The following is a 27,023-nucleotide window of genomic DNA, read 5'->3' as shown; positions in this document are numbered from 1 at the left end:
TCAAACAAACAAACATGTAATGACCTACCTAAAGCCATAAGAGTGTAAAATATTTAATTACAATTTATAAAAATTGTTTGCCGACCCCTGATCTAAACCTTTAAACATATCCTCAAACTTTGCATGTAAGAATTATCAAGTACAAAAAGTTCTACAAAAAGGTCTGCAAGACCTCATATATTTAAGAGGTAGCCCTCAATTAAATACCAACCTTTTTCCATGCAAGTGGGGATGAGAAGAAAAGTTAATAATAATAATAATAATAATAATAATAATAATAATAATAATAATAATAATAATAAAGTGCAAATTATACCTTTTTTTTTTTTTTTTTTTTACAAGTTGCTTTACGTCGCTCTGACTCAGACAGGTCTTATGGCAATGATGGGACAGGAAAGGGCTAAGAGTGGAAAGGAAGCGGCCGTGGCCTTAATTAAAGTACAGCCCCGGCATTTGCCTGGTGTGAAAATGGGAAACCACGGAAAACCATTTTAGGGCTGCCGACATTGGGATTCGAACCCACTATCTCTCGAATACTGGACACTGGCCGCACTTAAGCGACTGCAGCTATCGAGCTCAGTCCTATACCACTCTAACTTCTATATTTTTGGAAATATAATACAGAGAAACCTAATACCAATAATGTTATTGGCTTTACGTCCCACTAACTACTTTTTCAGTTTTTAGAAATGCCGAGGTGCCGGAATTTTGTCCTGCAGGAGTTCTCTTACGTGCCAGTAAATCTACCGACATGAAGCTGAAGTATTTGAGCACCTTCAAATACCATCGGACTGAGCCACGATCGAACCTGCCAAGTTGAGGTCAGAAGGCCAGCGCCTCAACTGTCTGAGTCACTCAGCCCGGCACAGAGAAACCTTGTTTGTGCGCTCCTCACCAAGACGTTTTCTTGCATAGCATGTCATAAATCTGAAGTTCTGATACCCATCATATTAATTTATATAAAGGTATCTCACCACATCATGAATTTTTTTATTACTTCTCTGTATGATCACATTTCTCCTAGCCCGAAAAATATTCGTCATCCCTTGTGAAAGGATCATAATTTCCAACAGAGGCAAGAGCCCTTGCAACAGGAGGCAGGCTGGGGAAACTGCACGATAACGGATAAAGGCCTTGAATTCCTGAACTTCACAGGGTAAATTGCACCTTCGGGAAGCAAACTGTTAGCCTCAGGAAACTTCAATTTTGCTTGCTGGTTAGCAGTGAGATTACTCAATAATCCAGTGAGCCTGTTTGTGCTTCCATTTCGCACTCCAGACAGAAATTAAAAATTTATTCTGTGTTGAGTGATACAGCAAAAGGATAGTAAATATTTGTTACATAATAGCCTACCTACAGATTAGGAAGAAAACCATGTGAAGTTGACTAGCGTGGTGCATATTTGTCTTGAGGCAGCCAAGTTATGGATACTGAGGAAGTCATGAAACTGCTTACTAAGGAAGACAAAATTGAAATGCAGGAAGCGGACAAGCATCTGCATCTTTAAGCGCATATGCCTAGATGGGGTGCAAATGTTGAAACTCGCATATTCAAGTTTTGACTCAAGTTGGTCAAAGGGTTGTCGCATTCAAGAGGAGGCCAAAGTCATTCTCTTGCACATGGCCAAGTGTAATCTCTGAATAATTCATGGGCAAAGAGTGTGACCAGAAAGCAATGTGTAATAACCCACTGTACCAAAATATAAGTTTTCAACTAACATTTGTTTTAGGAAGAGTGTGATCTGCAGTAATAGGTTGATACTTTTATGGACTCCAGTCCAAATATTAAATATTTGTTGTTTGGTGCTTTACACACATTTTCATACAATGTTATATAACAAGCCCCAGTGAAAAGGTTTTCTTGGATAATTTTTATTTGTGTATTCAATAGTATGTTTTCTCACTTGATGCATTCTCTTTCCTTGTCTCTGCAGAAAAGTCTTAATGAGAATTTACTGTATTTAGTCACTGAGTAAGACATAAACAAAACAAAAATCAGCTATGTATTCTTAACATCAGTCAGCATTGGAAGCATTTCCTCCCAGAAGTCTTCGTCTAACCTCTGTCAGTCGAGGTTTACCCAAGGTTTATTCAAATCCAATTCGTTATAATTAGTACCGGTACACCTTTGTGAGGAGATCATCATGACTTACTACTTACTACTCCAGCATTCACCAGAAAGCGAAACAAAGAAACAATGGAAAACAATTTCTGGAATGGCTGAAGGAAGGAATAATTTACATCACTCAATCAAGTATGTTCCCAAGACCGAGTACATGCTTGAAGAAATCCTAAATCTGTTGCTAGGGCAGAAATATTAAACACAGGTCAATCATGTGGGAAGCTAATATAGTGAACATGAAATTATTAACAGAAAAGGAAGTTAAGTGTGAAAAGCTGCATCACTATTCAGTCCATGGATTAACAAGGATGCAAATATTATTTTACATGAAATTTTACTTACTTGAAAAATTTCATGACCAGGAATACCATTGCACGCAACATCGGTTCTGTTAGGCACGTAAATGAGTGAATGATGTGGGTATATTTGGCAGCTGGAGGAATTAGGGCGAGAATTGTCTCAGTGTATTCACCATGTGAGGGTGCAGATGAGGATGAAGTTACCAAGTATTATGAAGCATTGAGCGATATCGTGGTCGGGGTTAACAGCAAGGATAGAATAATGCTAATGGGCCATTTCAATGCGAGAGTTGGAAATAGAACTGAAGGATACAAAAGGGTGATTGATAAATGCGGGGAAGATATGGAAGCTAATGGGAATGGGATGCGTTTGCTGGACTTCTGTGCTAGTATGGGTTTAGCTGTTATGAATACATTCCTCAAGCATAAGGCTATTCACTGCTACACATGGGAGGCTAGGGGTACCAGATCCATAATAGACTATATCTTAACCAACTTCGAATTCAGGAAATCTGTTAGGAATGTACAAGTTTTCCAGGAATTTTTCAATGATACACACCACTATCTGATCTGTAGTGAACTAAGTATCTCTAGGCCTAGGGTAGAGAAAGTGAAATCTGTCTGCAAACGAATAAGGGTAGAAAATCTCCAGGACAAGGAAATTAGAAGTACATGGATATGATTAGTGAGAAGTTTCGAACAGTAGATAGTAAGCAGGTTCAGGATATAGAAAGAGAATGGGTAGCATACAGGGATGCTATAGTAGAAACAGCAAGGGAATGCCTAGGAACAACTGTGTGTAAAGATGGGTAAAGACGAACACCTTGGTGGAATGATGAAGTGAGAACAGCTTGTAAACGTAAAAAGAAGGCTTATCAAAAATTGCTTCAAACAAGGGCCGAGGCAGACAGGCATTTGTACGTAGATGAAAGAAACAGAGCGAAACAAATAGTTGTTGAATCAAAAAAGAAGTCGTGGGAAGATTTTGGTAATAACCTGGAAAGGCTAGGTCAAGCAGCAGGGAAACCTCTCTGGACAGTAATAAAGAATCATAGGAAGGGAGGGAAAAAAGAAATGAACAGTGTTTTGAGTAATTCAGGTGAACTCATAATAGATCCCAGGGAATCAATGGAGAGGTGGAGGAAATATTTTGAACACTTCTCAACGTAAAAGGAAATCTTCCTTGTGGTGTTACGAACATGGGGAGGAGGAAAATGATGTTGGTGAAATTACGTTTGAGGAAATGGAAAGGATTGTAAATGAACTCCATTGTCATAAAGCAGCAGGAATAGATGAAATTAGACCTGAAGTGGTGAAGTATAGTGGGAAGGCAGGGATGAAATGGCTTCATAGAGTAGTAAGATTAGCATAGAGTGTTGGTAAGGTACCTTCAGATTGGACAAAAGCAAGGGAACAGGAAGGATTGCAACAACTATCGAGGTATCTCATTGATTAGTATACCAGGCAAAGTATTCACTGGCATCTTGGAAGGGAGGTTACGATCAGTCGTTGAGAGGAAGTTGGATGAAAACCAGTGTGGTTTCAGACCACAGAGAGGCTGTCAGGATCAGATTTTCAGTATGCGCCAGGTAACTGAAAAATGCTACGACAAGAATAGGCAGTTGTGTTTATGTTTCGTAGATCTAGAGAAAACATACGATAGGGTACCGAGGGAGAAGATGTTCGCTATATTGGGGGACTATGGAATTAAAGGTAGATTATTAAAATCAATCAAAGGTATTTATGTTGACAATTGGGCTTCAGTGAGAATTGATGGTAGAATGAGTTCTTGGTTCAGGGTACTTACAGGGGTTAGACAAGGCTGTAATCTTTCACCTTTGCTGTTCGTAGTTTACATGGATCATCTGCTGAAAGGTATAAAATGGCAGGGAGGTATTCAGTTAGGTGGAAATGTAGTAAGCAGTCTGGCCTATGCTGACGACTTGGTCTTAATGGCAGATTGTGCCAAAAGCCTGCAGTGTAATATCTTGGAACTTGAAGATAGGTGCAATGAGTATGGTATGAAAATTAGCCTCTCGAAGACTAAATTGATGTCAGTAGGTAAGAAATTCAACAGAATTGAATGTCAGATTGGTGATACAAAGCTAGAACAGGTCGATAATTTCAAGTAATTAGGTTGTGTATTCTCCCAGGATGGTAATATAGTGAGTGAGATTGAATCAAGGTGTCATAAAGCTAATGCAGTGAGCTCACAGTTGCGATCAACAGTATTCTGTAAGAAGGAAGTCAGCTCCCAGACGAAACTATCGTTACATCGGTCTTTTTTCAGACGAACTTTGCTTTACGGAAGCGAAAGCTGGGTGGACTCAGGATATCTTGTTCATAAGTTAGAAGTAACAGACATGAAAGTAGCAAGAATGATTGCTGGTACAAACAGGTGGGAACAATGGCAGGATGGTACTCGGATTGAGGAGATAAAGGCTAATTTAGGAATGAACTCGATGGATGAAGCTGTACGCATAAACCGGCTTCGGTGGTGGGGTCATGTGAGGCGAATGGAGGAGGATAGGTTACGTAGGAGAATAATGGACTCTGCTATGGAGGGTAAGAGAAGTAGAGGTAGACCAAGACGACGATGGTTAGACTCGCTTTCTAATGATTTAAAGATAAGAGGTATAGAACTAAATGAGGCTACATCAATAGTTGCAAATAGAGGATTGTGGCGACATTTAGTAAATTCACAGAGGCTTGCAGACTGAACGCTTAAAGCCATAACAGTCTTTAATGATAATGTATGTATGTATGTATGTATGTATGTATGTATGTATGTATGTATGTATGAGGATAATTACCTTTTCTTTACACTACTGCATTTTTCTTCATAATTTCTTCCCACTGTGCCTTTCATACCACAGGCATGTTATATTTTCTTTGTTTTTATGAAAAATCAGTTCGAACAATTAGTTGATAAGGCTATAATTTGTTGAAATCTCATTATTTTGATCAAAATTGACATTAAATTTCACCTCTGAACAACATCAACAACACATCATGTGAGTTGAATCTTCTCTATTTTTCCATCATTTTCTTTATTGCTTATCCATGAAGAGCACCACCACCATCATATCAATAAACATTGTCTGCAGGCCTCAGCAAATCAACTAAACCCCTCTATCTAACTTCCATTGTGTCCTCTTCTCCTTCCCTCCCTGGTAGAGTTCATTACTCTCCAAGGTACCCCATCCTCCTTCGTTCATCTCACATGACCCCACCACTGAAACCATTTCGAATACATAGCTTTATCCAACATGTTAATTCCAATTTTATTAGGTTTCTTCAAATCAGAAATGTTGATTTCAAGTCATACTACCTGTATTCATTTCAAGTTTCAAGATACTAGCCTCAAAGTGTTGGACTCTGACTGCACAAAAGACTGAGTCTCAGCATAGACTAAACTTTACGACACCGGGCGAGTTGGCCGTGCGCGTAGAGGCGCGCGGCTGTGAGCCTGCATCCAGGAGATAGTAGGTTCAAATCCCACTATCGGCAGCCCTGAAGATGGTTTTCCGTGGTTTCCCATTTTCACACGAGGCAAATGCTGGGGCTGTACCTTAATTTATTAAGGCCACGGCCGCTTCCTTCCAACTCCTAGGCCTTTCCTATCCCATCGTCGCCATAAGACCTATCTGTGTCGGTGCGACGTAAAGCCCCTAGCAAAAAAAAAAACTTTACGACATTTCTATACAACTGAATCCCTCTCAGCCACTTAGTAACTTAGATAATGGATATGAAAGCTCTAGGATTTACCTGCTGTAAAAATGGCGAACGAATGAAAACCATCTTGTGTGTTGCAGATAGTAGTGCTTGAACCCATGATCTCCTGAATGCAAGCTTATAGTTACATGGTCTGTATTGTGCAACCTTTCGTGGTTTTGGTAAATCACCTATCAAACTATAAACAATAACAGTGATAAATTTGAAGTAAGAGCTCTTTTACCACCAACTCTCACAGCAGTCTGATTATTAACAATGCCATTGGTTACCTGTAGAAATCTAATTCTGATACCATACTCTCAGTTGCTCAGTAAGGCCTAAAACTTTTCCCTTGGTATTCTGTCTTATGCCTTCTGTAGATCTACAAAACCTAAGAATATCTATCAACTCATGCAATATTTCTCAACTGCTTGGGGCATACTCAAAACCTGTTTCTGACAATTCCTTTGGGGCCTAAAACCACACCAATACACACAAGAATTTAAAGTCGACAAGAAAATACTCCCAAGTAAACACTGGTTGAGATGAACGATATATGAGGCAAAAAAATCGAGGTAGGGCATCATGAGTATGAACACCTTTCACAAAACAGATTCAAAAATTCATCAATGTGACTTTCAGACAAAAATACAATTTATTTTGATAAACAAGGTTAGTATATAAATTCTTCCATAAATGCAAATTTAAAATTTTTATATTCAAACAAACCACAGTTTGACAGCATAAATTTTCTGAATTTGTATCCTTTAAAACTATCACGAGAATTTCATTTCACATTTGTCAACAGTGAAGCTCATTATATTATATTATATTATATTATATTATATTATATTATATTATATTAATATTTATGATTTATATATGATAACTTTAATAAATTTTCCCAAATTGTCTTTCAAAAATGATGAGTAAATCCTAAAATAGGGTGGCCATGCATTTACTTGAGAACAACCATACGAGTCTTGCCGTTAGAAGCATAAAGAAAATGTCAATTACCTCAAAATCCTTTTCCAAAACAAAGTCAATACGGCATTCACAAAGTGCTGATGAATTATTCTCCAAAACTTTAGAACATGTCTCCTCCGCAACAGTTCCATTCTTGAAGGTACGCCTACAATCTGTGTAGTCTATAACCTTTTCCTTGACCTGTAAAATAATAATGATTAGTAGTGATTAACTTATTTTTAGATTTTGATATTTTTTATCTTTATAGTATAGTTTTTAATCTGTGCATCTATATTTTATAGTATAACACTTTGTGTAGAAAGACAAAATAATCATACATGAGTGCTAATTCAATTTCAGATTCAAAAGAAATTGAAGAGTATTTCATAAGCGATGAGTAACACCAACATATAGAGATGGATACTGAAACGTCATAATACATGCAACTGCATGGCCAGTTATTGGAATGTACTGTATCTTTGGGTAATTATATCAAGGAATATGCAACTTCCTGAGTGGGATGTATTGTCACCCATGAGTCTGTATGATTTCCCACATTTGAATACACTGATTCACTGGCCTGCTCATTGTGATATACAAACACACAGAATACACAAAATGACAGGTTAGTAAGGGCAGGGGGATCAGTACATTACATAACCTTACATTCTTTTCACCTGTTGATTGTTTCCTGAAGTAAAAATAAAGACGCAAAAACATCATCGTTGAGTCTGTAAAAGTGGCTATGCGACTGATGCTGTCGGAGAAATACTGATCTGCAGCACATATTAAGAAAGAGAATTCTTTAGTATTACTTGCACAATATTGTGCCTTAGACGACAGAACCATACTGGCCAAAGTTCTAAGCTGAAGTATTTCACATAGCAGTTTTCGCAGGCATTATAGTGATATCTACCTTACATGGTATGTTAAATATACAACTGAAAGATTCTGAAGAACACAAGCAACACAGTAATGCCTTTCTGCAAGTAGGTATGAATGAACTAAGTTCCTCAATAAGCCTGTATTTGCAGCTAGCATTATATGATATAATGTAATGTCTTAACACCTCTCACCTTGAAATCATTGCATGTCACAACTAATCATAACCTTGTAAACTTCCACTGATGAGTTTATTGCCCCATGTAAATTACCCTCTTCTAATTCACCTCACAAACCCAATCCCTCAAACTATTCATATTTATTATTTCTATCTCTCAGTTACAAAAACTCTCATAAAGTTACAGTCACCTGTTTACACCAACAATCATTTTCGATAATTTCATGTGTTACTTGTAGCTAATGGATCTGATGTAACAAGTAAACCTGGCTTTCACTATCATACAACAGAATCTGCCTGAACCCAGTGCAATATATGGGTAAGTTACAGTAGTCTGTGAACTTTATTCACTATTTCTCACAACTCTGCAGTCTTCAAGTTCGTGAATCTGTCTACGTGCTCCAACTTTGTATTACCTGCCTGGCATCCATTCTGTCAGTTTTCTCTTGAACCTAGTCTTGAAAATACGGTTTTTATTATATCTGCTGCATTTTTGTTTTCTAAATTCAAAAATATTGGGCAGTAATTTTTATATACAATAAGCTACAGACAGATTATACTTAATCCCACAGTGATCCATATAAACTCTGAACAATAGACATCACATATTTCAACCCTGTCTGATGTCTGTAATCATTTTAAATCAAGAAATAATCTTCCAGAAAAAAAAAAAGAAAAAAACAGAAGGCCATGATGGAAACCTTCCAAATCCAAGTGGGTGGCACTAGTGGTGTAACATGCTGAATTATGTTTATTTATAGGCTGATTCGTGTACTTTGTGGCGTATTGAAGTGTATAGTGCCCCAGTTGATGTTATCTATCATACCTGTGCTCCCATTATAGAAAATTTTCACTAAATAAGTGTGCTGAATTTTTGCCAAGACGACAGCCATTTTGATTTATATTGTTCGGCGTTGATTTATATGTCCAGTAGCTTTAAGTGTATACAGAGAAGCTAAAGATAAACCAACGACATCTAGGCGGTAATTCCCACATATTACTAAGGTAGCCGCTTGTTATCATATAAGTGTTCTGTGTCCATTAATCATTCAACATCTGAATTAGGCTGTTCTCAATATTTTTGTTTCTCTCTTCTTGCCATCTTTAACTCTCTTTAAATATCCCACTATAATACCTTCAATTCATGGTTTGCATTTACAAGACGAAATAATTTACACACCCCTACTTACAGATATATTCTACAGTTTCATAGTAATAATGTCTATGGGCCTAATAAATTGTCATCATTGACAAATATAATCTGTAACTATATTATCGAGCTTATACATCCTGTACTATGGCTGCAAATGACACCAATAAGAGTACTACTGATAACAAAACACAATGTCAATTTTGCGGGCAAATGTATAAAGGCCTTAAGATACATATAAGTAAATCACAACCAGAGCAATACAGAGTCTGCTTGTTGAATCCATCTATGACTACACCTAGCCAGTCTAAAATTCCACCTTCAGATCCTATTCCTATTTCTAGTAAAAATGGTCAGTCAACGAAGTTGGAAATAACCTCTGATCAAAGAGAGCAAAAAAATAAACCTTACCACGACGAACTGAGTAAATGGCTAGGTATTTTTCAGCATGAATTGAGTGATGCTGAATTCAATGAACAAGTTACTAATTTTGTAAACTTCCTTGCCACAGCTACAGACCTACTGCCAGGTTCAAAGAGTCCAGTTACTAGATATATTGAAGCTCGTAAACGTGGCATTTATAAAAATAACAACCGACAGTATAAAACCTCCAGTAACCCACAGAGATCCTCTAAGAATGATCGTGAACGTCGGAAGGCTAAATTCGAGTATGAACTGACTCAATATGAATATTTTTACCAAAGGAGGAAAGCAATTAGAAAAATTTTAAGTGGCAGAAGAACTAATAATTTGAAACTAGAGAAAGATGTTGTTGAAGGATATTTCAGGAACAGATTTGAAACTCCTAATGATTGCATGAGAGACTCCTATATTGATTGTACGAATGAAACCTTGGATGATACAATTTCAATATCTCAAGAGTTAGTTTTCTCTATTATCAAGAGCATAGCAATTGACACTAGCCCAGGTCCGGATAAGGTTTTATTGAAATCTGTTTATGATCCACTTGCTGCTAATATTTTAGCCCATATCATCAGAAGAATATTTGAAAGTGGGTTCATTCCTGAGGTTCTTAAGGCAGCGAGGACTGTTCTTATACATAAAGGCGGTGAAGAGAATGATCTGTCCAAATGGAGACCGATTAGTATTTGCTCCATTATTCGGCGCATATTAAGTAAGATCCTTGATAAAATTGTAAGGGAATACATCCCTTTGAACCAGTTCCAAAGAGGTTTTGTCATGACCCCTGGCTCTTTCATTAGCGTGAATATTGTCGATGGCATTTTACGAACAGCTGTAATGAAAAAGATTTCAGGCTGCGTAGTATACCTCGACATCAGCAAAGCGTTTGATAGTATTGGACACAATCACTTAAAGGCGACAATAGAGAACTCTATACTACCCAGATCCATTAAGATGTTACTAGTCAAACTTCTCACAGAAAACACAACACAAGTTCAAACTGCTCGTGGTCATACAGATAAGATAAACATCAAATGTGGAGTGATGCAAGGAGATCCCATTTCACCTTTCTTATTTAACTGGGGTATAAACCACATCCTTGATGAACTCACAGACATCAAAGTATCAGAAATGTATGGTTTTCAATTGAGTCCTAACACTGTACCTTTAACATCCCTATGTTTTGCCGATGATCTGGTGATCATAGCTAAAGACCAAGCAGCAGCTTCAATCCTAGTCACTTCTGTCATAAATCTGCTGCAAGAAATAGGTTTGCATATAAATGCACACAAATCAAATGCCATTATTATAGAAAATGGTAAACTTCATTCTGATGATATCGTGACGGTCTCTGGAAACATTAGAAGTATAAATGATAGTGAAGAAATAAAATATTTAGGGGCAACTTTCAGACACACTTTAGTCTTCAATGAACATCAGGTACTTGAAAAATTGAAAGCTAACTTAGATCAGATTACCAGGACTCACTTACTCCAACCGCATCAAAAATTGACTGTAATAAATCAGTTTATTGGCCCTACACTGATATACCCCTTCCAGACTGTTTCGGTTGAGAACATTCCCAAATCAAGTCTGTTAAAAGCCGACAACATGATCAGAAGCGCACTTAAAGAAATTCTACAACTTCCGAGTGACACACCGACAAGTATGATCTACAATTAAAAATAGGAAAGGATTTCCACCAATCAATACTTGTTTATTGCTTATATTAAGCTACAGGACCGGTTTCGACCCCATATACAAGGTCATCTTCAGCTGAACCATGAATACATATTTATATGATGAAGCTTTGATTAAAATTGCATTGTCAAAGGAATGTCATATGATGATGTGCATTTAGTCACATACAAATGGGGCATGTCTTAACGTGAATTGGCATATATGTCAGTATGTACAATATTGCAACTGTATGTCTAAAATATTATGTTGAGGTCCTAAAATTAGTATATAAAACATATCTTCACTTAAACTAATATATATACTAGCAAGACACCCGTGCTTCGCTACGGTATTATACTGAAATTTATAATTGAATGCTTATTGTTTTAGATATATAATCCGCCGAAATTCGCGAACTGACTCGTTTTCTGCGAGAATCCACCAAAATTCCCGATCTGACTGGTTTTCTATTATTTCACGGCACGTTTCCTCCCATTTTTCAATCTTCCTTTCCAGCAATCGATTTCGTACTTCCCGGGCTAGGCTCAGGTATTCCTCCCGGTCAGTTGGGTCCGTAAATTTTTGCCATCTTTTCCTATAATCATTTTTAATATGGATAAAATCCTTCAGGAGATCCGGCGTGGTGTCATATTGGGTGCCTTGGCGGCACTGAACCCGCGGCCGACTGCATTCTTAGTCATTTGTTCAGGAGCCCGTTACCAGCGCGGTCCGCACATTGACGACGGTCCGGAATATTATTATTATTATTATTATTATTATTATTATTAGTATTATTATTATTATTATTATTATTACTATTATGTGTTGCTTGAATGGCTGATGACAGGGAAAACCGAGTATCCGGAGAAAAACCTGTCCCGCCTCCGTTTTGTCCAGCACGAATGTCACATGTAGTGACCCGGGATTTGAACCACGGCACCCAGCTGTGAAAGGCCGGCGCGCTGCCGCCTGAGCAACCGAGGATACTTATAAGTACATTAATAACAGTAAAATCAATTGGATACACCTCCTTCTACACCCCACCGTCGTTAAGTTAATTACCGCCCCCCCCCCCCCAAAAAAATATTAAAATAATGCTTGTTTCTTTATGTTTAAGGAGATTCCAAACACCAATGTTCACGTCTATTACCTTCAGTTTTGAGATGATAAGTATCCCCATAAAAATAATTTACTTTTTTCACTTCATTTCACAATACTCCCCACCCTCCCCGAAGTGAATTTTCCCCTCAAAAAATACTTGTTTCTTTAATAGTAAAGGATCTTCTAAATACCAATTATCACGACTCTAACTTCTTCAGAGTTTTTGATTTACGTGTCCTCATGAAAGGAATTCAACTCCTTTACACTCCCGCCCTCCAAGATGGTTTCCCCACCAAATGCGTTTTTCTTTGTTTTTAAAGGAGATCCAAATACGAATTTTCACGTCTGTAACTATATTTATTACATGTCTGTATTCTCATAGAATTAAGTCAATTAATTTTTCAATTCTTTCACCCCCCCCCCCCCCACGCCTTCAAGGGATTTTCCGAGAATACGTGTTTCTTTACTTTTAAAGCAGATTGCAAATATCAAATTTCACGTCTGTAACATCTTCATTTTTGAGATATCAGTAGCCTAATTAAAAGAATTCAACACCATTTTCAGTCACTTTTACCCCCCCTTCCACCCGAGTGGTATTTCCATAAACTAAAAATATGTTAAGTTTTTTTAGATATACTGTAAAAATTCTCATTTTAAAATTTCACCCCTTTTGAGTTCCCCTTAAGCGGAGTTTTCAAAAACAAATCACCTATGTTTCTTTACATTTACAGGAGATTCCAAACACCCACTTTTTACGTCTGTAACATTGTACGTTTCCAAGATATTCTGTAGATATAGTCTTTCAAAAAATTCACCCCCATTTGTCACTCCTGTTTAACCGCCATTAATTGGATTTTCCAAAAACTAAAAAATACGTGTTTCTTTATTTTTAAAGGAGATCCCAAACACCAATTTTCAGGTCTGTAATATCTTTCGTTTCTGAGATATATGTATCCTCATTAAAGACATTCAACCCATTTTTCACCCTTTTACACCCCTCCTATTAGGATTTACAGGAAACAAAAAATACATGTTCCTTTATTTTTAGAGGAGATTCGAACTACCAATTTTTACATCTGTAAATTTTAAAGTTTTAAGTTGTAGACACACTCATTTTAAAAAATTCACCCCCCTTTTCACCCTCCAATATTTGGATTTTCCAAAAACGAAAAAATACATGTTTCTTTACTTTTAAAGAAGATCCGAAATACCAATTTTCAGGCCTGTAATATCTTCAGGTTCTGAAATAGAAGTAGCCTCATTAAAGGCATTCAACCCATTATTAACCCTTTTACACCCTTCCTATTGGGATTTTCCAAAAGCAAAAGAATACATGTTTCTTTATTTTTAAAGGAGATTCTAAATACTAATTTTTACATCTATAAACTTTAAAATATTTGAGATATAGATACACCCATTTTAAAAAATCACCCCCTTTTCACCCCCCCCCCCCCCATTAATTGGATTTTCCACAAACAAAAATACGTGTTTCTTTATTTTTAAGGGAGATCCCAAACACCAATTTTCAGGTCTGTAATATCTTCAGGTTCTGAAATATAAGTAGACTCATGAAATGCATTCGACCCCTTTTTCAACCTTGTCCACCCTTCCTATTAGGATTTTCCGAAAACAAACCATACGTGTTTCTTTATTTTTAAAGGAAATTCTAAATACCAATTTTTACATCTATAACCTTTAAAAGTTTTGAGATGTAGATACACTCATTTTAAAATATTACCCCCTTTTCACCCCCCTTAATTGGGTTTTCCAGAAACAAAAAATACGTGTTTCTTTATTTTTAAAGGAGATCCCAAACACCAATTTTCAGGTCTGTAATATCTTCAGTTTCTGAGATATAAGTAGCCTCATTAAAGACATTCAACCCCTTTTTCACCCCTTTTCACTCCTCCTATTGCGATTTTCCGAAAACAAAAAAATGCGTGTTTCTTTATTCTTAATGAAGATTCTAAATACCAATTTTTACATCTGCAAACTTTAAAAGTTTGGAGATATAGAATCACTCATTTTAAAAATCCCCCCCATATTCACCCTCCCATTAATTGGATTTTCCAAAAACAAAAAAATACGTGTTTCTTTATTTTTAAAAGAGATCAAATGTACCAATTTTCAGGTCTGTAATATCTTCAGTTTCTGAGATATAAGTACCGGCATCCTGATTAAAGGCATTCAACCCATTTTCCCCCATTTTCACCCTTTTTCACCCCTCCTATTCTGATTTTCTGAAAACAAAAAAATACGTGTTTCTTTAATTTTAAAGAAGATTCTAAATACCAATTTTTACATCTGTAAACTTTTAAAGTTTTGAGATATGGATCCACTCATTTTAAAATTGCACCCCCCTTTTCACCCCCTTAGCGACGGAATATCCAAAAATCCTCTCTTAGCGAGCACCTACATCTTAATATGAATATATCCCCAAAATTTCATTTCTTTATGTCCAGTAGTTTTGGCTCGGCGATGATGAATCAGTCAGTCAGTCAGTCAGTCAGTCAGTCAGGACAAGTTATTTTATATATATAGATATGTACAGGATAAAATACAATATATAAAAAACATTTCGTGCACATGAACATTCGTATCTTGCTTGTTGGTCAATTCATCAACTCTCGTATTTAAGTCCCATTTACAGTTGTACACTCAGCTGCTGTTCTTGGAGTTTAAAAGATATGGTTGTAAAATTGCATGAGTAAAAGATATAATCTTCATGTGGGATAAAACACTTTCCAATTTTAAAAAAAGTTGCCAGATGTATGGATAAAATTCGGCTAAAATATGTTCAGCTCTGCTATGTATGTTGCCTTATGTTAGAATCAAATCTTGTTGTCCTGTGGCGTCCTGGCAACTTTTTTTAAAATTGGAAAGTGTTTTATCCCACATGAAGACTATATCTTTTACTCATGCAATTTTACAACCATATCTTTTAAACTCCAAGAACAGCAGCTGAGTGTACAACTGTAAATGGGACTTAAATACGAGAGTTGATGAATTGACCAACAAGCAAGATACGAATGTTCATGTGAACGAAATATTTTTTATATATTGTATTTTATCCTGTACATATATATATAAGTTAGTTTAAGTGAAGATATGTTTTATACACTAATTTTAGGACCTCAACATAATATTTTAGACATACAGTTGCAATATTGTACATACTGACATATATGCCAATTCACGTTAAGACATGCCCCATTTGTATGTGACTAAATGCACATCATCATATGACATTCCTTTGACAATGCAATTTTAATCAAAGCATCATATAAATATTTATTCATGGTTCAGCTGAAGATGACCTTGTATATGGGGTCGAAACCAGTCCTGTAGCTTAATATAAGCAATAAACAAGTATTGATTGGTGGAAATCCTTTCCTATTTTTAATTGTGTAATTCGTCAATACGGAAATGAAGATTATAGATTACAAAGTATGATCTATTCGAGCCACAAATATAAAGGGTTAGCACTAATGCGCGCTACTTGGGAAGCATACCTTCAACAGCTGAACATCAATCTTAAGCTAGAAGCTGTGAATGATTCGCACGTAAATGCTGTTCGAAATTTCACAGCAATAAAAACTCGCTGCCTATCTGAACTTCAACTCAATGAAGAGACATCAACGAAATCTGTTCAGCGCGATATACTTAGAACACGCGAATTTGAAGCTTGGTGTGCATATCCACAAAAAGGAAGAGGTGTTGAGTTATTTGCTCAAGTTCCTGCTGCTAATTCTTGGGTTACCAGAAGAGATGGTTTAACTTGTTCGGAATGGAGGGAGATGTTGAAGATGACCGCGATGGTTGCACCAGTACATACTCTGCCGGGACGTTCTACCAGCACAGGCCACTGCAGACACTGCAGTGAGTATGAAACCTTACCAAATGTGCTGGGAAGTTGCCCTCAAGGAGAACTGCTTAGGATCAAACGCCATAACATCAGAAACCTGATTGCTAATGCTCTTCGTCTCAAAAATCTAGAAGTGTACGAAGAAGTCCACTGCCACACCGAAGGAGGCAGCACTCGCAGGATTGATATTATAGCGATTGACAGACGGAGGAACGAAGCAGAAATTAGTGATCCTGCGGTACGCTTTGAATCTTCAGCCTCTCAGCCGACTGACGTAGACAATGAGAAAAAGGATATCTATAATCCAACCATCCCTTTCTTTCTTGAGTCATATAACCTTAAAAAAATTATGGTGACTGGACTTTTCTTTGGCGCGAGGGGAACAATTCTCAAATCTTTCGTCACATGGCGACAAAAATATAAACTAGCGAGAAGCCTACAAGATGAGATAGTCGTCTCACTCATCAAATACTGTTTCGATTCTTCGTCACCATTTATATGGAGTTCATGCCATTTAACATGGTTAATTGTAACCTATCATTTTTTTAAACATTAATCTTTTTATCTTCCCTCAAAATTGTTATTGTGTCTTATTCTGTGTCTTATGGCAAATCTAGGGTGTCCTGGATCAGACTAAATAAATTTTTAAAAAATTTAAAAAATACAACTGTCAACATAAATGCTTTGGATTGCCTATAATAACCTGTCTTTGATACTGAAATCACCAGTATGGCCAAACATTTCTTCTTTGCCTTTTCTAGTACTCTACTAAAAAAGTGAACAATGTTATTTCTCTAACATTTCCTAATTCGTTGGCACATGTCTCTATATCTGGTCCTGATATCTGATTGTGATATGCAACTTCATAACTTTCATTTATTTTATTTTCCATTATATTCTCTCTTCTATAATGTCTGCTATGCTGATCAAAGGAATTTCTCAATGGTTGATGCAATCCTGTTCCCTTGTTAGTGTACTGGTGCAATCATTGCCTTTGTCTAATCGTAAGGAAGCTCAATCAATCCTGAGTTAATCCTATTAATTTATATACGAAGATATTTTATCTCTGCCTTAGCACTATGCTTTAATGTTTCTGCATGCATTTATCCACTTCGGCTGCTTCATGACATTAGTTCCACTTCAGATAACACCATAATAAATCTACACTCAAAGTTCCAAATAAATCAACATGTTCTTCAATAATGGATCCTCAGTCAACAATAATATTTTTAGCAAATGGTTAAGATGGATGTAGGATATGCTAGTTATGTAGCAATGAAGAGATTGGTCCAAGAGGGTAGTGTGGAGAACTGCATCAAATCAGGCCAACTGTGCAATATCCTAACATTCACAGTACCACCTCAGAAGGCCAGAGAGCGACATAGGTCTTTACCAAATCGTGGTGAGGTTATATGAGTGTTAACCTAAATGAGCACAGAAAGCTAACCTGGTTTGCTATGAGAGACTGGCAGGCTGAATCTAGAGAGCTGAGCAGACTGTAGTGGGAAGTTTAGTATATCAATTAATTGGAAGTGTGGGATGGGAGAGTGTATAGTGAGATGGATTAGAGAACTGCATCAGACCAGTTCAACGACTGATGACAAAAAGACACCTGATCATTAACTGATCTGAATATCAGACTGTAAGAGCAGAGATTAGAGATGGGCAAAGTTGTTCTTTTTCTGGAACAGTTCCGGTTGTTCCTGTTCTGAAAACATACTATGTTCCGAACAACAGATACAAAATAACAGTCAAAGCTTTAGGCAGTGGGGAATTAGAAAATATCAACGAACCTTATAAATGCTAATTTGAAAGTTGTTTCCTCACTGCTAGTTTCATCCTTAATTTTGATGTCTCTAGAAAATGCAAAAACATGGTTTATCGCAACAAATTGGGCATTAATGAAATCTGAAAAAAAAAAACACCTTACTTAAATTAATTTTCAGGTTTCTGTTGTTAGATTTTTTCAGGTATTTTATAAATTGTATTTAACCCTCAACCCGAAAGACCGGTCTGACAGGCCGCTAGATAATTTTATTTCTATGATATTGGCAACAATGGTAAATGTTTTACATTGTCCTTCGAACTATGTGTTCTTTGACCTTTCGTCTAATAAGCTACAGCATGTTTGTTGTCTCAAAACTGCTTAGTGCATTGTTATGGGGTTATTTGTCAAGTGTGTCACTGTTCCGTGCTAAACTTGTCAGTCTTACAGACCGGTATGTCGTATAACGTAGTATTTATCAAATACAACATAGCTGTAAGTTCTATTTGGGGGAGATTTCTCTTAGGTAATTGTACTTATTATATTCCACAGACATGGAAAATGTGTCTCGCCATATTGCAATGGCAACGAGGCCAAATGATGTTGATTTTCGCGCAAGATTGGGAGAATGGTTGGAAGATGATAACGACGAGGTGGAAGATTCGGAGATTGATGATTCTGACCAAGATCCAGATTTCATCATCAGCAATACAGGTGAGAGTGTAACATCTGATTCAGACACCGAGGTGTTGGAAGAAGAAATGCTGAACCCTAACGAAGCCAGCCGGGAAGATGAAAATATAACAACCACAACCGCTTCACATGACACTGCTACAACCAATGATATATATCTAGGAAAAAATAAATTTGTTTGGTACAGCCAACCGCAAACTCAATCTAGAAAAATACCTGGACACAATATTATTCGAGGTCTGCCTAGTCACTGCCTCTGCTAAAGCCTTGGGTAATAAAGCAGCTCCTACAGATATCTGCAACCTTCTTTTGGATTAATGATTAATGAAATTGTTCTATGGACAAACCAAAAACTATCAAACGTACGGGGTAAAATTCAAAATCCATCAAATCCTTCTAATTACAGGGACACCAATTCTGTTGAAATTAAAGCTCTTCTTGGATTACTGGCATTATCTTCCATTTTCAAGTCAGGCCACGAGAATATGCACTCTTTATTTTCTACTGGACCATCAGGACGTCCAATTTTTCGGTGTACAATGTCAGTGAAGAGGTTCAAGATCCTTCTAATCGCTCTGCGTTTCGACGACTCTAGAGACAGAAAAAGGAGGAGGAAGACAGATCGCGCAGCTCCAATCTCTACATTCTTCGAGAAATTTTTGGGCAATTGCCAAAAGTTGTTCGTCCTGGGAGAAAATGTTTGCGTCGACGAGATGCTTATACCAAAATGTAACAAAGGCTTTTCAGTCTGTTAGTGTGTGTTTTACAGGTATGTTTATAGTGTTATAATTTACATTGTATTTGCTGTGTGTTTGACAGACTGAAAAGCCTTTGTTACATTTAACCAAGTCAACACTAGAAAACATGGCTTCATTCTTAACAAACAAAATGCTTATACCATTCAGGGCAGTTTGTCCATTTAAAGTAGACATGCCAAAGAAACCCGGAAAATATGGAATAAAGGTAGTGTGCTTATACTAAGTGTTCGTACCTGTATAATGCCTATATTTATACAGGTAAAGATTCTGATGGTATAGGTCTTACAGGTGAAGAACGTAAATTAGGAAAGCCAACGCAGTCCATCTTGAGAGTTACAAAGAATTTGCAGAAAAGCAATCGCAATATAACAGGAGACAATTGGTTTTCATCTGTGGAATTGGCAAACATTTTAAAAAATCGGGGGACTATCATACGTGGGAACTGTGAGGAAAAACAAGAGATATTCCTAAGGAATTCCAGCCATCACCATCAAGAAAGGTTAATTCCGCTATGTATGGATTTACTAAGGACTTGACACTGTTGTCTATTGTTCCAAAGAAGAATAGAGCTGTAATCTTTATTTCACCAATGCATCACAGCAGATGTGAAATGAAAACGGAATGCAAGAAATCAACAGTTACTACAATGCAACTAAATCTGGTGTGGATAAAGTTGACATGAAGTGCGTAAATTATTCATCTAATAGAAGAACCCGCAATGGCCCATGGCAGTATTCTTTTCTTTGTTCAAAATAGCTAAGGTCAATAGCTATATTCTATACTTGTGCTACTCAGGGAACAAAATTGTGAAGAGGTTTGACTTTGTTCATGAACTTGGGATGGAAATGGTGAAACCTCATCTTGCCAAACGAGTTTCCATACCAAACTTCCCACTTAAATTGAGGAACAGTATTCGAGAAGTCCTTAACCTCGAAGATGACCTGCCTATTGCAGAAGACACTGTAACTGACAGATTTGAGAAGAGGAAGACTTGCAGCACGTGCTCATACCAGAAGAAGAGGAAAACGGCATACAAGTGCATTAGATGTGCAAAAGCAATATGTTTGGAATGTTCCTTCAAAATCTGCCCATCTTGTTCATAAGATCTAGGTAACTGTTGTCAGTTACAGTGCTAATTGTGTTGGAGTGAAAGGATAATATCACCATAAAAATAATTTGTAAAATAACACTGTACTTTTCCACTGTCGGCAGCCCTGAAAATGGTTTCCCATTTTCACACCAGGCAAATGCTGGGGCTGTACCTTAATTAAGGCCACGGCCGATCCCTTTCCATTCCTAGGCCATTCCTATCCCATCGTCGTCGCCATAAGACATATCTGTGTCGGTGCGACGTAAAGCAAAATAGAAAAAAAAAATTCCATTAATATTGAGCTTGAAGTTTGCAATTGTGACCATTTTCTCTACCCATGTACTAATTTATTGTAAAATGTGCTTTTTATGGTTTATATTATCATGAACGAAATATACCTGGATTTTACGTGGTGTCAGTAGTTAAATAAGCCCGGTCTCCGAGACTGATCTTAATAATAATAATAATAATAATAATAATAATAATAATAATAATAATAATAATAATGTTATTTGCTTTACGTCCCACTAACTACTTTTACGGTTTTCGGAGACGCCGAGGTGCCGGAATTTAGTCCCGCAGGAGTTTTTACGTGCCAGTAAATCTACCGACACGAGGCTGACGTATTTCAGCACCTTTAAATACCACCGGACTGAGCCAGGACCGAACCTGCCAAGTTGGGGTCAGAAGGCCAGCGCCTCAACCATTTGAGCCACTCTGCCTGGCAAGACTGATCTAACTGTAAGTGTTATTTAGAGAGGTCTTTCGAGTAGAGGGTTAATCATAAATTAGTTTTTGACAGACAGAAGAACCTAACAATTATAGATTAACTAAGGTTTTTATCTGGCAAACAAAACAGGTATTGGAAAATATGAAACGTATCGGCCTAGCTCAATAACATTTGGTATATTGACATTGCTATGTTTTTATATACAGGTATGTATATAGTCTATTTCTAACACTTCTAATGAACAAATTACAGTGGACAGTACAATTCAAACAGCCGTAAATTGCGGTAAAATAATGCTTTGACGATGCACGTGATTTAACGCAGCGAGAATTCATACGAACAAAGATTTAAAAAATCAGTGTCATGCATACATATCGCTTATTCGCTGTCTGTCAAAATGTTGACTAAGATGCGCGCCCCTTACAATTTCAAATTTCGTAGGTTCCCTTCTCCTACCCTTCATATTCACCTTCAGTTCAACGCAGTCAATTACTAATATCAAAGAATATCAAAACCAGTCTAGAGAACTAATATTCACGTTCGCCCAGAGTCTGAACAATCAGCCAACCAGCGGAACATGCACGGTTTTCAAATACCTAGACCAATCAAGACCGCTGGAGTCTCTCTTGGACCAATCCAACTGAGTGCAAGCAATATGGAACATTGTTCTTTTGGAACAGGATGTTGCTAGACCCATCTCGCTGGAGTGCAGGCGACAGGGAACACTGTTCTTTTGGAACAAGGTGTTGCTAGATCAATCCCGCCGAGTGCAAGTGACATGGTGCACTGTTCTTTCAGAACAGGATGTTCCGGCGTACTCTTCAATTAATGATCAGTTCTGACTCTGGAACAGTTCCAAAATAACTGTTGTGTTATTTTTTTGCCCATCTCTACAGAGGATAGAAATACACAGGCACGATCGGGATAGAGGAGGAGGATTCTGTATTTATGTTCATTCTACCTCCTAACTGGCTTTTTCTCCTGGAATTGTTTTTTAACATGACTGAAGTCAACAGCATACAACTGTCACATTCAAATACTATCATGTAACACTGACCTAGGAAGGAATTGAAAATTTTATCTTGAGGTCAAAAGGCCACAACTGACTGACAGCATTACTGTCAAAAATTCCAAACGATGCACAGAAATGAGGTCCAGGACACTGAAATGGAATAGATGGTATGGAAGAATGCAGAACAAGAACTATCATGGGAAGAAGCACAAAACTGTATTAAAAAAAGAAGGAAAATGCAGATAACCTAACAGATTATAGTCACAGAAGTATGTAAACATAAAAAGGCGTATCAAAAATGGGTTGAATTAAAAGACAACAGTGGATAGGGAACATTACGGAAATTAAGAAAATAGTGCAAACAATGAAATCTTGGGTACAAGTAGAAGTTAAATAATGGATTACTATAGGCAGTTACAATGCCAATAAGGCTGCAGTAGAGTTGATGGTAGAATATGTCCTCTTAACAAGGGGCTGATTACCTTGATGGTAATATACTCAAACTGAAATTCAAGGGGAACTTGTTTATCAACAGAGCTAGCATAAAGCATGATCTCGACCCAGTGTGGAAATTAAGGGTAAAAATATAACCTGTATATTGCTCAGCAGCTACAATTAGGAGGAGGTAGTTGGTTCAATAGATTTAAGTGACGCTGCGTCTATTGGGAGTCCAAAATGTCAGACCACGAGTTGGAGGAAATCTTGTATCTGCAAATTTTTCTGACTTACCACAAGTGACCCACTTCACTGAGAATTGTTGACTCTCCTTTGAATGTGTCACTATTAGTTTCTGGGGGAACTAATGCAATATGGTTTTTGTTCCTAACACTATAGAAGAGAAAGTAAAAGAAAAAGTGCCTAATATCTTTTCAAAAATCTAGGTACCAAAGGCTACACAATATTACACACATTCTGGAAGGAAAATCTTACACGACCCAACGCATCATCTCCCTCTGTGGAACAATGAATATTGTTCAAGACAGTTGTAGATGACACAAAGTTGTATCGTTCTTAAATATTGTTCAGATCATGAACCAATAGGCATAAAATGACAGGATGGAATTCAGTGAAATGGAAATTACATTAACACAGTTCAGTAATACTTTAAAGTATATGGCCAAATGTTCACAATTTTGTTTGTTGTTTAGAATCAATTTACCAGAATCGTTCTTGAAGCAGATAGTGGGTAGAGAATATTTTCTAAGTTTTGATTTGAAGGTCTTATAGAAGTTTGTGTTGTTGTTCTTAAAGTTTTCTTCAATATCCCTTAATTGGTCTCTTTCAAATTTTCGTTTTTGGCATTTCTGAAAACTTTGGGCGTTAATTTCCTTCGAGTTCTGAACCCATCAGAATTCCCTTTGATGGAGTTCCATATATTCCATGCCTCAAAACATTTCTTTAGAGCAGCTTCACACTCATCATTCCACCGTGAATGCTTTTTCCTTTTAGCAAGAAATATTGTATATTTTGCAGCTTTCTGGATATTTTGAGCCACTTCATCCCATTTATGTGTGTTCAATAAATCCAGTTCTTTCTGGTAGTTTTCTATTATACCTTGGTTTATTTTCAGTTCTTCAATTCTGTATTTTTGTACCCTTAAAGTTTACTTCTTGGTGTTGTTAGGAATGAATTTCATTTTGATCGTTGTCAGATAGTGGTCTGAATCGAAGTTTGCTCCTCGTTGTACTCTAACATTCATTATTTCTCTGGGGTTATTGGTTTCAACATGGTCAATTTGGAACTCTATTAGCAGAGGGTTGAGTGACCTCCATGTCTTCATCTGTTTTGGAGTCCTCTTGAACTTTGTGGACATTATTTTCATGTTGAAAGATTCACAGATATCTATTAACCTTTCACTGGTTTTGTTAGTACTGTGCTGAGCTGGGTATTTACTTATCACCTTTCTGTACTACTTTTCTTTCCCTAGCTGAGCACTGAAGTCCCCCATTTGAATCTTGATGTGCCTGTCTGGAATTCTGAATATTTCTTCTTCAAGTTGAGATCAGAAGTCGTTTACTTTCTGGGGATTCTATTTGTTGTCGTCATTAATAGGGGCATGGGCAATGAACACAGTATACAGTTTGTTGCCGCTTTTTAGGGTCAGTATAGACAGTCTTGGAGATGGAGACCTGAAACCCACAATCGATTCTAGTATTCAGTGGTGAACAAAGAAGTCTGTACCTAGTATTACCATTGTGTTCTTGGTTTTCTCAGATTTCTTAACTTTAATGGCAGGTTTTCCCTTTAGTATCCTGAAGTTATCTGCTACTGCAATTTCATTTGGTATGTACCTTGTTTCCTGGATGGCTAATAGTTTTATCTGATATTTTTCAAGTACTTGTATTAGTTCCATCTGTTTACCTGTCTTCAGAAGTGTGTTTACATTAGGGATGGGACAAACGGTAACTTTCCTGTATCATGTTCCACTGTATCCGTTACAGTGTAGTATTAGGTTGCAGTATTAGGATATAAATGTAACCTAATAAAAGGTACAGGGCAGCTGTTGGGAGGAATAGTCGTTAACCCCCTGCTGCCTCTTGCAACCCCTAACCAGTACGTAAATAGCGGTACTCTATCTCCATCTCGCTTTCTCCACTACCTCCATCCCTTTCACCTGATCGTCACTTACTATTCCAAGAAATGTTTGCAGTGACCCATTTACATTCCTAGAACTACTACTACGTAGTCAAAACAGGAACCAGTTAAGTGACTTTTTGACATCATGCACATTATTACATATATACAGCATATAGACAAGCAAAGAATACCCGAGTAATTTATATTAATTCATGATTATTATTTCATTTATAAAACTATACAAATTAAAACCAAACATGAGCTGCAAAACTTTAGAAGAAGATTAGTCTATACTCTACGCAATAGGTAGTTAACGTTTTAAAGCAAAATCCTGCCCAAGTTTTTTGAGCTTAAGCGTGTTCGGCGATCGTTTATCACTTGTCCTGCTTTAGAGAATAATCTTTCGCAGGGCACAGAGGTAGCAAGAATGCTGAAGTTCAGCCGGACCAAGTTTGATAAAGTTGGATAGAGGTAACATTTCTCCTTCCACCATCGTAGTGGGTCCCGACTTCAGTGCAGCAAATCGTCATCCAAGTAGCGGTTAATTTCAATGGCAGCAGCTGACAATGGTGTACCTAATAAAGAAAAGAACGACTATAATAATATGTCTCATAGGTGTTTATTATTATTATTATTATTATTATTATTATTATTATTATTATTATTATTATTATTATTTATCACCATCATATCAACCTACCTGTGGGTTTTCTCGAAGATGTCACCTTATCAAAATCAGTCCAAATAGAGAATTCACTCCTGTTGTCATCTCTTTCCTGAACTTGTTTAACATCATCTGCATTAGCTATAACCTGCTCTTGTTTGTTTAATTTTGATAGCAGATCGATTGCACGCTTCTTTGCTAGTTCTCCTGCTGTCTTGCCTGTGAATACCAGTAACTTGAACCTTGGATCCAGAAACGTACATAAGGCAATCGCTTCGTTAAACATAACGTAAAAATTTTCTTCAGAACTAATAACAGGACTTCAGAAATTTTACACAATTCATCATCGGTCAATACCTCCAACAGATTTTCCAAATCCAGAATCTATAGATTCAAGTGTAATAACTGCAGAGCCCCTTATGTAGGTCAAACAGGACACAGTTTCACAACCAGATATTCTGAGTACGTCAAAGCAATAAGTTATAACAAGTTTCCTGCTATAGGCAAACATATTCACGACTCTAATCATGAAGTTCACTGACAGTGAACAAGACTTTGAGATACTTCAAATAACAAATAAAGGGCCAATCATGAACATTACTGAAAACTGTTTTATTCATTGCGATCAATATTTCAATCCTAACTATAATTTGAATGAAATTTCCGAGAGAACTAATATTCTTTTTGATCTCTTAATTAAATGGCTAAAAAACATCAGACTCCCAAAAAACAACTTAATCTTTCACACTATACGTAATATACATCCTGGTCGGTTACACCCACTACCACATCCTTCCACTCCTCCCTAGTTCCCTGGCAGTTGCCATGCCTCTACCCCTTCCCTCCCCTCTCCTCCCCTTCTCCACGGCTCTTAACCTCGCCATCATATCCATCAGTCCAGCTCCGTCTGCCGGTCAAACAGGCTGCTCAAGTTGTGTTTGTTTCCAGTCATTTCTTTTCATTCTTTCTTTCCTTTTGCCTAATTCGGCTTTTAATTTCTTCTTCAGGTTCCAACCCCAATATTGAAGTGGGAACAAAACTTTTTCTGATCTAACTAAGTCCATCACATGATCGTTTATTCTTTTGGAACTGCCAAACTATGGATCAAACAAGTGTCAACCTCACATGACAACAAAATTTTACCGAGCATATTCAACAAGATTAAAGACTAAAAAATATAAAATTTGGACTATACACTATGTGTATAAAATGGAGTCATCATCATTTTTAAAAGGATTTTACACTGACTTAGCAAATGTCATGGGATAGTCACCTAATAGCGTGTGGGGCCTCCTCTGGCCCTGCGAACTGCAGTGAGACATCGTGGAAGTGAATGCAAAATTTTAATATTCCAC

At 37.0% G+C, this 27,023-nt stretch overlaps 1 protein-coding gene across 2 annotated transcripts in view; it reads right to left on the bottom strand.

Moving 5' to 3' along the window:
* The window catches only part of LOC136864306 (cell cycle control protein 50A), a 290,752-nt gene that overhangs the window by 198,970 nt on the left and 64,759 nt on the right, over positions 1-27,023 (bottom strand). For both annotated transcript variants that reach the window (XR_011017824.1, XM_067141117.2), the window contains exon 3: positions 7,152-7,301. Coding sequence is in view for 1 of the 2 variants with exons in the window: in XM_067141117.2 (XP_066997218.1) it covers positions 7,152-7,301 (150 nt within the window). In the remaining variant the exon portion in view is untranslated. The remainder of the gene's footprint in view (positions 1-7,151; positions 7,302-27,023) is intronic.

The sequence above is a fragment of the Anabrus simplex genome, chromosome 2 (assembly GCF_040414725.1).
Source record: "Anabrus simplex isolate iqAnaSimp1 chromosome 2, ASM4041472v1, whole genome shotgun sequence".
Classification (NCBI taxonomy): Eukaryota; Metazoa; Arthropoda; class Insecta; order Orthoptera; family Tettigoniidae; genus Anabrus; species Anabrus simplex.
The sequence above is the reverse complement of the archived record's forward strand: the minus strand, read 5'-3'. Positions and strand labels throughout refer to the sequence as shown.